General features: G+C 40.0%; 1 protein-coding gene across 5 annotated transcripts in view; it reads right to left on the minus strand.

The window, feature by feature from the left end:
* The window catches only part of CCDC173 (coiled-coil domain containing 173), a 28,941-nt gene extending 17,150 nt beyond the window's left edge, over window positions 1-11,791 (minus strand). For 2 of the 5 annotated variants that reach the window (XM_005857551.2, XM_014545573.1), the window contains exons 1-5: window positions 11,532-11,791; window positions 8,098-8,324; window positions 7,167-7,340; window positions 6,875-7,068; window positions 858-1,014 (exon numbers count right to left, since the gene is read on the minus strand). In XM_005857551.2, the coding sequence (XP_005857613.1) occupies window positions 858-1,014; window positions 6,875-7,068; window positions 7,167-7,340; window positions 8,098-8,324; window positions 11,532-11,598 (819 nt within the window). In that variant the 5' untranslated portion in view covers window positions 11,599-11,791. Of the gene's footprint in view, window positions 1-857; window positions 1,015-6,874; window positions 7,069-7,166; window positions 7,341-8,097; window positions 8,325-9,321; window positions 9,394-10,642; window positions 10,772-11,531 lie in introns of those variants that run through there. The other 3 variants (XM_014545582.1, XM_005857552.2, XM_014545589.1) reach the window with 3 other exon arrangements.
* Window positions 11,792-11,797: the final 6 nt, after the last annotated feature.

Here is an 11,797-nt window from a genome sequence, read left to right on the forward strand (position 1 = left end):
CCCCATCTACATGTATCTGCTTATTTCTAACTCTACCCACTACACTCAATCACTGTGAAACTAATTCCTACTCCAGACTTTGTTTTAGCACATATACAAGAAAATATATAGGTGTATATTCTAACAAAAAAATTTTTTAATAGATAATTATTTATTTTTATTATTATTTTTAATCCTCACCTGAGGATATGTTTTTCTTGATTTTAGAGAGAAAGGAAGGGGGAGAGAGAGAACATCAATGTAAGAGAGAAACATCAACTGATTGCCTCCCATATGCACCCCAAATCTGGGATCAAACCCGAAACCTAGGTATGTGCTCTGTGAATCAACCTTTTGGTGTACAGGATGATGTTCCCACCAACTCAGGTACCCGGCCAAGGCAGGGCACTCTTTTTTGTTCTTCATCCTTCCTTCTTGCTGCCTTGAATGTGGCCACGAGGCAGGAGCTCCAGCAGCCATTCAGGGCCATGAGGCAACCTTGAGGACAGAAGCCAGCTGTGTTCCAAGAATAGCAAAGCTGAGCTAAATTCTCAACTACCAGGGCAAAGACACAGAAAATGACTAAAATTGATAAATCAAGAGATACTATATGTTTATAACAATATATATATGATAACTCATTTTAAGGATAAGAAAATAAATTCATTTGAAAAAAATCTTCATTCTCTTATTTCTTGTTCTTGCGTGTGAGCACATCCACATAAAACCATAGCAAGTATAGCTACCCCCAATATACTTAGAAACCCAATTTAATAGCAACTTGTTTTCTAATCCACTATTATTTATAAAAAAATATATTACAATGTAGTCATTGGACTTTGTACATATTTTGAAGAGATGCTGTATTTTCAACTTACAAAAAATAGTCTCCTCCTTTCCTTTATCTCTTTATTTTTCTTTTCTAGTTTTTTTCTCATTTCTATTTCATATAATGCATTCTGTCGCTTTATTTCCTCAGCATCATTTTCTTCAGATTTTCTCCTCCTTTCTTCTTCCTCTTCATGTTCCTTTATTCTAAAACAAACCAAAAAAATGTTATATTTTGAATAAATTAATTATATTATAATCTGGGATGATTTGAGGCTGTAAGAAAGAACTTGTGGATTTTTTTAGGGAGGAGGGGGACAAGACATATATAAAGAGCGGTGGTTAACACCAAATCAAAAATGGTTGGCCCAGAATTACCAATATTTTCCTTCCTTTGAAATTTGTTTCATTCCTCACCCAAATTAACTCCCACACTAGGATTTCACATATTCCTTTCCTTTAGGAAGAACCAGCTCACTGAAGGACTGTATGGTGGAATGTGACATTATTTTTCAGAAAAGTCCCTAATCCCTAGGGCTTCTCAATTTCAGCACTAGACACGCTACCTAAGGTATGGGTCTAGCCACTCAGGGGATGGGGTTTGATGGAAGGAGAGAAACGAAGGTCTCCTCATCCAACTGGCCATGCTGGTTGTCATCCCTCCTGAAGCCAGCATTGACTAGCTTACCTTTTGAGTGGGAAGCTACCAAATGCTGGTTCTATCAAGGGGCTGAATGTCCGAGTTCTTCAGAGATCCCGAAGAGCCTCCTCACTGTAGAGCTCGGGTCTGGACGATTGGCTCCCAAGACCCCCCCACTGTCACTGCAGGCGATTCCGCCATCAGTTTATTGCAGGCTCTGAGTGCCCTCCTCTGGTCATCAGTCCACATGCCGGCAAGACAGCTGGGCCCGAAATGTCTGACTGTCAGCCAATCAACAATGTGCAGGCTGCTCCATGGCCACTATCTGCTTTCTCTAGTTTTGTTTTGTTTTTTAAATTCTTATTCCTGAACAGGTAGGCACAGGATAGAGTCACAACCTACCTACATGGACTAAAAGACGGAGGAATAAACCTTCCATTCACATGTGCCTAATCAAAAACTTTTTTTTTTTCTTGGAGTCTTCTCCCTTAGCTTCCAGGAGGGGAAAATTCCCTTCCCCTGTGCCATGGAGGACTATCCAGTTAAAAAAGCAATAAGTTCCCTGTGGTATTATTAAGCCAATTTAGGATAGGAGATGCCTAATTGATGCATCTGTACAGAGTAAATACTTTGGAGTCATAGAAAAAAGTCACTGCTGGCCACAGTTAAACCAGGTCTATGATTGCCCTAAAAAAAACTAGGTTTTCAAATTTTGATTCACTTGTTTGTTTAGGTTATAGAACTATTAAATATTTTATCAGTCTCTTAGAAGCAAACTCACAAGTTAACAATAAAGATTTAAAGGACATTATAAAAAGAGATGTATCCAATTTTGAGAAATGAAGTTTTAAAATTGCTATATTAAGGAAAAACAACATGATATACAAATTTTTGCAATTTTAACATTCTTTAGCCAATTTGGGAATCACCAACATTATACTGATGCTTGTATTGAATAATTCATTGTTTTCACATAGAAATTTGAGTAAGTAAGAACAAAAATAGATCTAGGGTCAGTGCAGAGGTAATATTGTCAGTGAATTATATAAATAATATGTAACTATTAAATAATATTGAATTACCTGTCAATAAAGACTTTTATCTTAGTTTGGGTAGACTACTCAACTACCTGCCATTAATTTAGCTTAATGCGAAGTTAACGTATTGAAGGAAATCTGAGATCCTCTAGTTCAGGGAAAAAAGACATAACATTCAGATCTTTACTTCCAACACCCATGTTCACAGCAGACACCAATAATCAATGCAAAACTCTTTACTGCTGAGTTTTGGACCTTCCCAACCCAATGCACTGGACAGCCTCTACCTAATAATCAGAGTAGAATTTGTCATGAAATCTCGTTGCTATCTCTGATTCACATCCTGAAGGCCCCAAATCTATATTTGTCTAGCCCAGATCTGACTTGAGCTTATATATATGTTGTGTTATCCTCCTACAAAAGCATTAGGGGCTCCTATCCAAAATTTGGTTCAGATGACATTCCAAGTACCAAGAGAAGTTGGGAGAAAGTATTACTCACACAAGAAACTACTGCGAGAGCTGTACGGGCACAAGTAGGTCTGGAATGACTTGGGAAAAGCAAAGGGAATAGATTTGGGCCTTCCCCCAGACTAACGGGTGGGACTGGGGAAAGTTCCTGTGCAGGGGAGATATAAATTCTCTGCTGGTACCAAAGGAAAACAGAAGTCCAGGGGCCTTCTTATCAGCCTTTTCAGATGTAGGGCCAAAGGGGAAGGGAGGGTGAGGCCTACAAAGAAATCAGCAGTCAAACATCAAATATGAGGTCTGATCCTATTACAATTCACACATGTGATTCTTTTTTGTGTGTGTGTGTGTGTGTTTTTTTATTTTTTATTTTTATTATTTTTATTTTTTATTTTTTTGATTTTATACAATAACTTCCCTTTTATTCCCTCCCCTTTATGTTTTTTTTTTCTTCTGGAAATACACAGACATTTTTAATGGAAGCAAATTGGGGCAATGGCATCACAGCCAACAGCGAGAGTGAGCCTGCGAGCTGAGAGTGAGTGAGCCTGCGAGCTGAGAGTGAGTGAGCCTGCGAGCTGAGAGTGAGTGAGCCTGCGAGCTGAGAGTGAGTGAGCCTGCGAGCTGAGAGTGAGTGAGCCTGCGAGCTGAGAGTGAGTGAGCCTGCGAGCTGAGAGTGAGTGAGCCTGCGAGCTGAGAGTGAGTGAGCCTGCGAGCTGAGAGTGAGTGAGCCTGCGAGCTGAGAGTGAGTGAGCCTGCGAGCTGAGAGTGAGTGAGCCTGCGAGCTGAGAGTGAGTGAGCCTGCGAGCTGAGAGTGAGTGAGCCTGCGAGCTGAGAGTGAGTGAGCCTGCGAGCGAGCTGGAGGGTGGGCCGGGTGGGAGCTGAGTGAGCCTGCGAGCGAGCTGGAGGGTGGGCTGGTAATACTTGGCCACCATCCACAAAGACTGAGTCCACTGTGAAGGAATTTGTGCTTACCTCAGAGCCTGACGAACATCTAGACTACATGAAAATAAGCCAAAGAAACAACTAAAGCAAATCCTAGACCTAGAACCTGCTTGAACCTCTAACCTGTTGCCCAAGATCACTTGGAAAGGTGATCCTATGGACAAACACAGCCTGCAAAGGCTACAGGGGGACAGATGGCCTGTGAAGGTGTTAGCACTCGCCAGGTAGCTTGCTGGAGATTAATCTGCTACCTATAATGATCTCTGAGCTGCAACAGCCAACATAAAAAGAGAGATGTCTCAAAGGAGACTCACTGGCTAAATATTTGCCTCCCTTTGCCAACGGCTCTGTCCATAACTTGCACAAACCCTTGGATCTCTACACTGCCAAAGAAAAAAAATTACAATAAATCCAAAAGTTACCCTTCTCCTTTTACTAAGGGTTAAAATAACTGAAGAATACAATCTGGCAACACATACTAGTACATCCTGAGAATTGATGTCAATGTCACTTAGATATTTGTGATTCTGAGAAATACATATATATACAAAAATAAAATCATAACAAAAAGAGAGATTTGAACACATAAAAATAAATATCTTCTAACTACTAAAAACCATTCAGAAAGATGACAAAATCTGCAATGACTAATACATTAGAATATCAATATATATAAAACTCCTTATTAATCAGTTTTTAATCAATGACAAACTACATACCAATATGAAACAACCTACACAAGAACAATGGGATAACCAATTCATGATAATAAAAACCCAAACAAATGGACATTTATACATGAAAAAAATGCTGTCTCACTAAAATTACTAGAAATGTAAATTAAAAGATATGATTTTTTGCCAAAAAAAGTACCAGTATTGATTATAGTATAAAGGGTGTCAGACATCATTGATGAATGCACTGAAAGCCTTCTCAAAGGCAATTTGGTGTCACTCTCCAAATGTAAAATCCAAGTCCATTTCAAGAACTCTATCCTACATAAATACATCTTTGCACAAAAGTTACTAAATTAGAGGCCCAGTGCATGGGATTCATGCACTGGGTGGGGGGGGGCATGGCCTGTGGGGATTGGCCTGCTGTGGGAGCTCCGCTCATCTCAGTTAGCTGAGCGGCTGTGGGCCTGTCCTCTGAGTGGCACTCCCACTATGCGAGCGCACTGACCACCAGGGGGCAGCTCCTGCCTTGAGTGTCTGCCCTGTGGTGGTCAGTGCATGTCATAGCAACTGGTCGACTGGTTGGCCTGGTTGTTCCACCGTTTGGTTGCTGGGCTTTTATTATATAGGATAAATAATGGTACATGCTTAGTATACAATATGATTATTTTAAAAGATGTGACTGATCCATATATTCTGGCATAAAAAGATATTCAAGGTATATTGTTGAGTGAAAAAATGAAGTCACAGAAAAATATATTGTATAACATCCAAGTTAAAAAATACATACACACTTAAATATGTGCTGTATATAATAAGTATTAGTAACTTCAACATTCTGAAGGGATAGTTATAAAACTTTTTATAATGGCTATTTAGGAAGAGGAAAATGAGACTAAAGAGACAGACATTCAATAGGATGGATTTGAAGATGAGCTTTCAAATTTTACTCCAAATTTTGCTGTATAGCTTGAATTTAAATAAGCATAAATGCATTTATTATTTGCAAAAATAATTTTTAAGAACAGACATACACCAAATGTTAACAGTGCCTACTCTAGATCACTGAATTTCTAGTGATTTTTAATTTATTTTTAATTTTAACTATGTTTTATAATTCTATAATGTCTACCAATACAGTATTGTGTAAAGGTTTTTATGTATTTTTACAATTTATACACATTTAAACTACAGTGTAAAGAAACTGGTAAATCTCACATTGGAGACACAAAGTGGCTGGTGGACACAGAGGAGACTTTTTCTGAATCCCCTTTGTGCCTTTTCCTATTTGTGTGTATCGGCTATTTAGAAAAGTAAGAAAAATTATACTTTTAAAAAAGAGATCAGGTTTGATTTCAATTTACTGACATATTGATAAATGAAAAAAACATTTAATAAAATGGTAGTTGATCCAATTTTATTTTATAAAATGTGAGTATATATGATCAGGAAAAATGGTTGCATCACTGGATCAATGATTTCCAGGGGCGGAGGGTGGGGGACAGAATTCAGTGCAAAGGGGCATGAGGAAACCCATTTGGGTGATGGAAGTATCCCGTGTCCTGATTTGGGTGAGGTATACAGCTCTATGCTGTTAAAAAGTCGATTATTATTAAATGTAAATTATACCTCAATGAATCCACCCACCTTCACCACCACCATCAAAAAAGGTCTATATGGCTATATACAAAAACAAAAACAGCTTATTGTGGTGGATTATTCAAAAAAGCTTACTCTCTCACTCCCCACTCCCATGGGAGTCTATTTCTCTGTTCTAATGTTGTTAGGCCGAGCCTTATGGCTTAGACTCATGGTAGGCCATGTGTTTCCTTGACCTTTGACCTTGGGTTTAGCCACGTTCTTGCAAGCTTGTGCTCATTCTTCTGCATCTCCGTCAGTACCGTCAGAAAAGCTTCCCGCAGGTGACTGCTGGCCCTTCATCTAGGACTTCAGAATGAATACACAGGGAGCAGATCAGAGCCTTGCCCACAACAAGCAAACCCAGCCAGTCCTGCAGTTTGAACAAAAGCTGCCAGCCACGCCCAACCAACCCCCAGATATACGAGAAATAAGTGTTTATTGGTGAATGCTACTAGACTATGTGGTTGTTTGTTCTGCAGCATTATAGTGACAATATATCACCTCTGGGTAAGGGAGTGATAATGAGTTTTGCCCTCTTTCCCTGTATTTTTTTTCTACTTAGTAGGTATTTTAGCATGTATTACTTTTATAATCAGGAAAAAAAGCTATATCCATCATGAGAAAAAGAGAAAGGAACAAACAAGATAATTTATATATACATACTGTTTTAAATGATCATTGGCAAGAGCTATTCTATCTCTGCGTTGTTTTCCTGCTTTTTCTTGTTCTTCCTTAAGAGCTTTTTCAATGTTGAGTTTCAGTTGTTCCTCCCATTTTTCATCAGATTTTATTCTACTCTTTTGGGATTCAATCTGAGCATCACGTTCTTTCATCACTCTACTAAGAAGAAGTCCTGACTACAAAAAAAAAAATTACAGTACTTTAAGAAAATAAAATCTAATAGTGTATAAATATGTTAAGTATATATAAAAATACAAGAAAACCCAAGTAGTACATGAAAGTTTTTCAGTCTTTCTGTCTGGTAAAATTGATATTGCTTTGCATGTTCAATGGCCTTTCTTCTTTCTCCTTGTTTGTATATCGCTTCTTCCAGATCAAGAATTTGTCTTTCGGCCTCTATTTCTTCATCACGCTTCTTTTTGGCTTTAAGTTTTTGTTCTTTTATCCCCTGCAAAAAAGACCAAAGCAGTCATCTGTTTTCATTTTTCAATTAAATTTTACAAAATTGAACATTGTAATATGATCATTTAAACTTTCATTATTAGTCTTTATTGTATTTGCATTTATCATTAATAAATAAAATAAGAAGTTACACTCATGAGCTAATTTTTAATTGAACTTTTTAGGTAGGTAACACAGTTATATGGTTGAAAACCCAAAAATACTATAAATGTATACAGTGAAACTCTCCCTCTAATCCTAATTTACATCGGCAATCTCTAAGACAACCACTATTATTAGTTTCTTGTGTTTACTTCAAAGTTCCTTCATATATTTACATAATAATATATAAGCATACATCATATGATTCAGCTATTCTACACCAAGATATTTACCCAAGAGAAATGAAAGCATATATCCATACATAGAATTACACATGAAAGTTCATAAGCAGCTTTTTAAATATATATATATATATTTATTGATTTCAGAGAGGAAGGGAGAGGGAGAAAGTGATAGAATCATAAATGATGACAGAGAATCATTGATTGGCTGCCTCCTGCACACTCCCTACTGGGGATCGAGCCCACAACCCCGGGCATGTGCCCTTGACCAGAATCGAACCCGGGACCCTTCAGTCCACAGGCCGATGCTCTATCCACTGAGCCAAACTGGCTAGGGCTATATGTAAAAATATTTATAAGAGTGCTAAGAAAAAAAGTAAGCCTTCAGTGCTTATGTACTCCTGGGTGGTTAATACTTACTGCATATGTTCGAGCCCAATGTTTTACCACTTCTTGGGATCGGAGATGCATTTCTTTCTTTGCCTTTCTTTCTGCGCGAAGGCATGCTGCTTTTCTTGTCATACCGTCAATGCTATCTCGAATCCTTTCCCACTCATTGTGTGGAATTATGGTGACCTGCTGGAGATCTACTTTGCTAGGTAGAAGAGGTGGATAGAGAACTTGATCTTCGTTGGAGTTCTTTATTTCTAATAAAGTGTTAAAAATGAATATTAAAAACTTTCAAGAAGAGTGTGATATTTTTTTCTCAGACATTTCTATATAGGTATATCTAGAAATTATTTGAAATAATAATTATATTCTTGTTATCTTAAGAGCAGCTGGGATTAAATGGAAAGATACAACACCTTGAAATCAAAGGCATAGATTTAAGTCCTTGTTTAGTCATTTCCTTAGTGTGTAAACTTGGGCAAGTCATTTAACTTCTTGGAGTCTTGGTATAAACATTTTTAAAGCTGACATCAATAATACCTACCCAACAGGTTGTTATAAAAGCATTTTTCAATATAACCACGTAGGAATTTATAAATGGACTAGAGGCCCGGTGCACAAAATTCGTGCGGGGGGGGGGTGTCCCTCAGCCTGGCCTGCACCCTCTCGCAATCCGGGACCACTGGCTCCTAACTGCTCACCTGCCTGCCTGCCTGATCACCCCTATCCACTCTGCCTTCCTGCCTGATCACCCCTAACCACCTCTGCCTCGGCCCCCATCACCGCGGCTTCATCCCTAAGGTCGTCCAGAAGGACGTCCAGAAGGTCATTCAGTTGTCTGGTCTAATTAGCATATTATGATTTTATTGTTATAGATAACTTTGGAAATGTTCACCTATTGGGATTGTAGACATTATAACTGACTCTATTCAACCCCTTCCTAACTGAGTACCAGCAATGTAATTTGGAGAACTGACTACGGTTTCTAGGGTGGGCCTCATTAGTTTAAGAATACTTGCATCTCCCTTGCCAATAATTATTTCTATAATAAAAAAATAGGAGAAGAGGTTTATTTGAGACTTTTAGAAAAGTTCTTTCTTGTTCTTCTGGTAAAGATATCTGAGACTTACTCTCAAGCTAGATATGAACAAGGAAGCATGAAGGCCAGATAGGCACCCATCCTAGGACCACAAAAGGAAGCAGCCTTATAGGAAGCTGTTACTGTGAACCACAAGGTGGAAAAAAAGGAAGCACCTGGCACAATGAGGATCTCATTATACTGCTAGTTCAATCAGATCAATCAGACCAGAAGCCTGGAGTTCCTTAGTCAGTGGTGAACAGGCTCTGGATGGAAGCAGTGGAAGGAGAGCTGCATGTCAGAAGCTATGTGGTGCACAATGTGATCCCTCCTCTGTGACATCCCAGATCTTCAGTAGAGTAACTGCACTCATGAGATGTTTTATTCAAGATCTTTTGTTGTTGTTGTTAATCCTCACCCAAGGATATTTTTTCCATTGATTTTAGAGAGAGAGGAAAAGGGGGAGAGACACAGAGAGAGAAACATCGAGTGAGAGAGACACATCAATTGGTGGCCGGGGATCAAATCCACAACCGAGGTACGTGCCCTTGACCAAAATCAAACCCATAACCCTTCTTCAGTCAGCGGTCCAACGCTCTAACCACTGAACAACCAGCTAGGGCTTATTCAAGATCTTTTCATGGACTCTGACTCAAGAAGAGAACCAAGTGAACAAAAGCAGTAGAAATGGGCAAGCATAAAGAAATAAGAGAACCCACAGAAAATCTGGGAAAGTTTTTTGACTTTCGAGGCCACTAAAGTTGGGACAAGTTTCCCCATCTCTCTGAGGATAAGGAGCTCTGATTGACATCAGAGCTACAGATGATCTCACACATCCATGCTCTAGTTCACTGGATTGATGTACAGTTCACTCCTCTAAGGCCACTCTTATTTCCAAGATCCCTTCCTCACAGTGGCTCTCACACAATGCTAGTAGTGGCTGTTCCAGAAATTAAACAGGCCACAGTTGAAAGAAGGAACAAGAAAAAAGAGAAAGAATATGACTAGGCCAGTGATTCCCAAACTTATTTGGCCTACCGCCCCCTTTCCAGAAAAAATATTACTCAGCGCCCCCTGGAAATTATTTTTTTTTAAATTTTAATAGCAATTAAACAGAAAGATATATGTATTAATGTTTCTACCTTTTTTGTAAAATATAGTAAAAAAAGGTGAAAATTAGAAACATTGAAGTTTGAAATTATGAAACTATTTATTGAACTCAGAATAGAAAGGTAATATAAAAAAAGTTAAAACAAATGCACCTGTGGCCATCACCGCCCCCCTGGATCGCTGCAGCGCCCACCAGGGGGCGATAGCGCCCACTTTGGGAATCACTGGACAGACAGTCTCATGGAGTAGAGAGGGGACAAAAGCAGTGGCAAATGACCTACAGGTATCTAAAATCAGTCCATGAGCTGTCATCGTTAACACACTTTCCGTGGTTTACAAAATCTCTCTTTTTAAATTGAGATATAGTTCACATATCATAAAACTCACCATTGTAAAGGGTAACATTCAGTGACTTTTAGTTTATTCACAAAGCTGTGCAAACATCACCACTAATTCCAGAACATAAGTTTCTTGGTCATCTTGTTTGTACTCAACTATCATCACTTCCTCAGCCAGCTGTGAAGTTTAAAAAATGGCACTGATTTTTAAATATATATATTGATTTCAAAAAGAAAGGGAGAGGGAGAGACAGAAACATCAATGATGAGAGAGAATCATTGATCAGCTGCCTCCTGCACGCCCCCTACTGGGGACCGAGCCTGCAACCCGGGCATGTGCGCTTGACAGGAATCCAATCGGGTCCTTTAGTCGGCAGGCCGATGCTCTATCCACTGAGGCAAACGGCCTAGGGCGGCACTGACTTTTTTAACAAACATTTCTGATGAGCTCTAAGGTAAACTCCAGACTCCTGGAACTGCAACCACACAGATCAATTGGGTCAGCCTACTTCTTATAATTTCTCCACCACTATTTATGTAAACTTTTTCTTTTCAAATGTTTTTATTGATTTCAGAGAGAGGAAAGGAGAGGAAGAGGGATAGAAACATTAAGGATGAGAATCATTGATCGGCTGCCTCCTGCACGCCCCCTACTGGGATCCAACCGGAAACCGGCATGTGCCCTGACCTGGACATCCCCGGTTCATGGGTCCACGCTCCACCACTAAGCCACACTGGTCGGGTATTTATGTAAACTTTTCCCACCTACCGATTAATCTGAGGGCAAAACTGTCTAATTTACATAGAACCCCACGCTGTTTTTGACTTGGAGTCCACTTGCCCTGGACTAGGCCCCCTCACCTGGCACCCTCGCCTCTCACCCCGCGTCTGGGGGGTCAGAAACAATCCCCATGTCAGCGTGGGGCAGTTTAGCTCACCCGTGCTTCCCTTCACCTGTCCAGAGCGCCTTCCGAACCGCACCTGCATCTCTGCCGAGGTGCCCATGGCGCTCTCAGACTTGGAAAGGCGACTGCGAGGCGGGGCGCCGCAGCCTCTAGCCTGCAGTGTTTGGAAATGCCGCGCAGTTGCTTAGCAACGCCGCCGGAAGTGACGGCAGCTGCCGCTGAAGAACGCGGAACCTGCCGCTCCGGGCTGTGGGGCCGGAGAACCCAGGCTGCGCCTGCGCGAGAAGCGAAGGCCGGTG

The sequence above is a fragment of the Myotis brandtii genome, unplaced genomic scaffold (assembly GCF_000412655.1).
Source record: "Myotis brandtii unplaced genomic scaffold, ASM41265v1 scaffold112, whole genome shotgun sequence".
Classification (NCBI taxonomy): domain Eukaryota; kingdom Metazoa; phylum Chordata; class Mammalia; order Chiroptera; family Vespertilionidae; genus Myotis; species Myotis brandtii.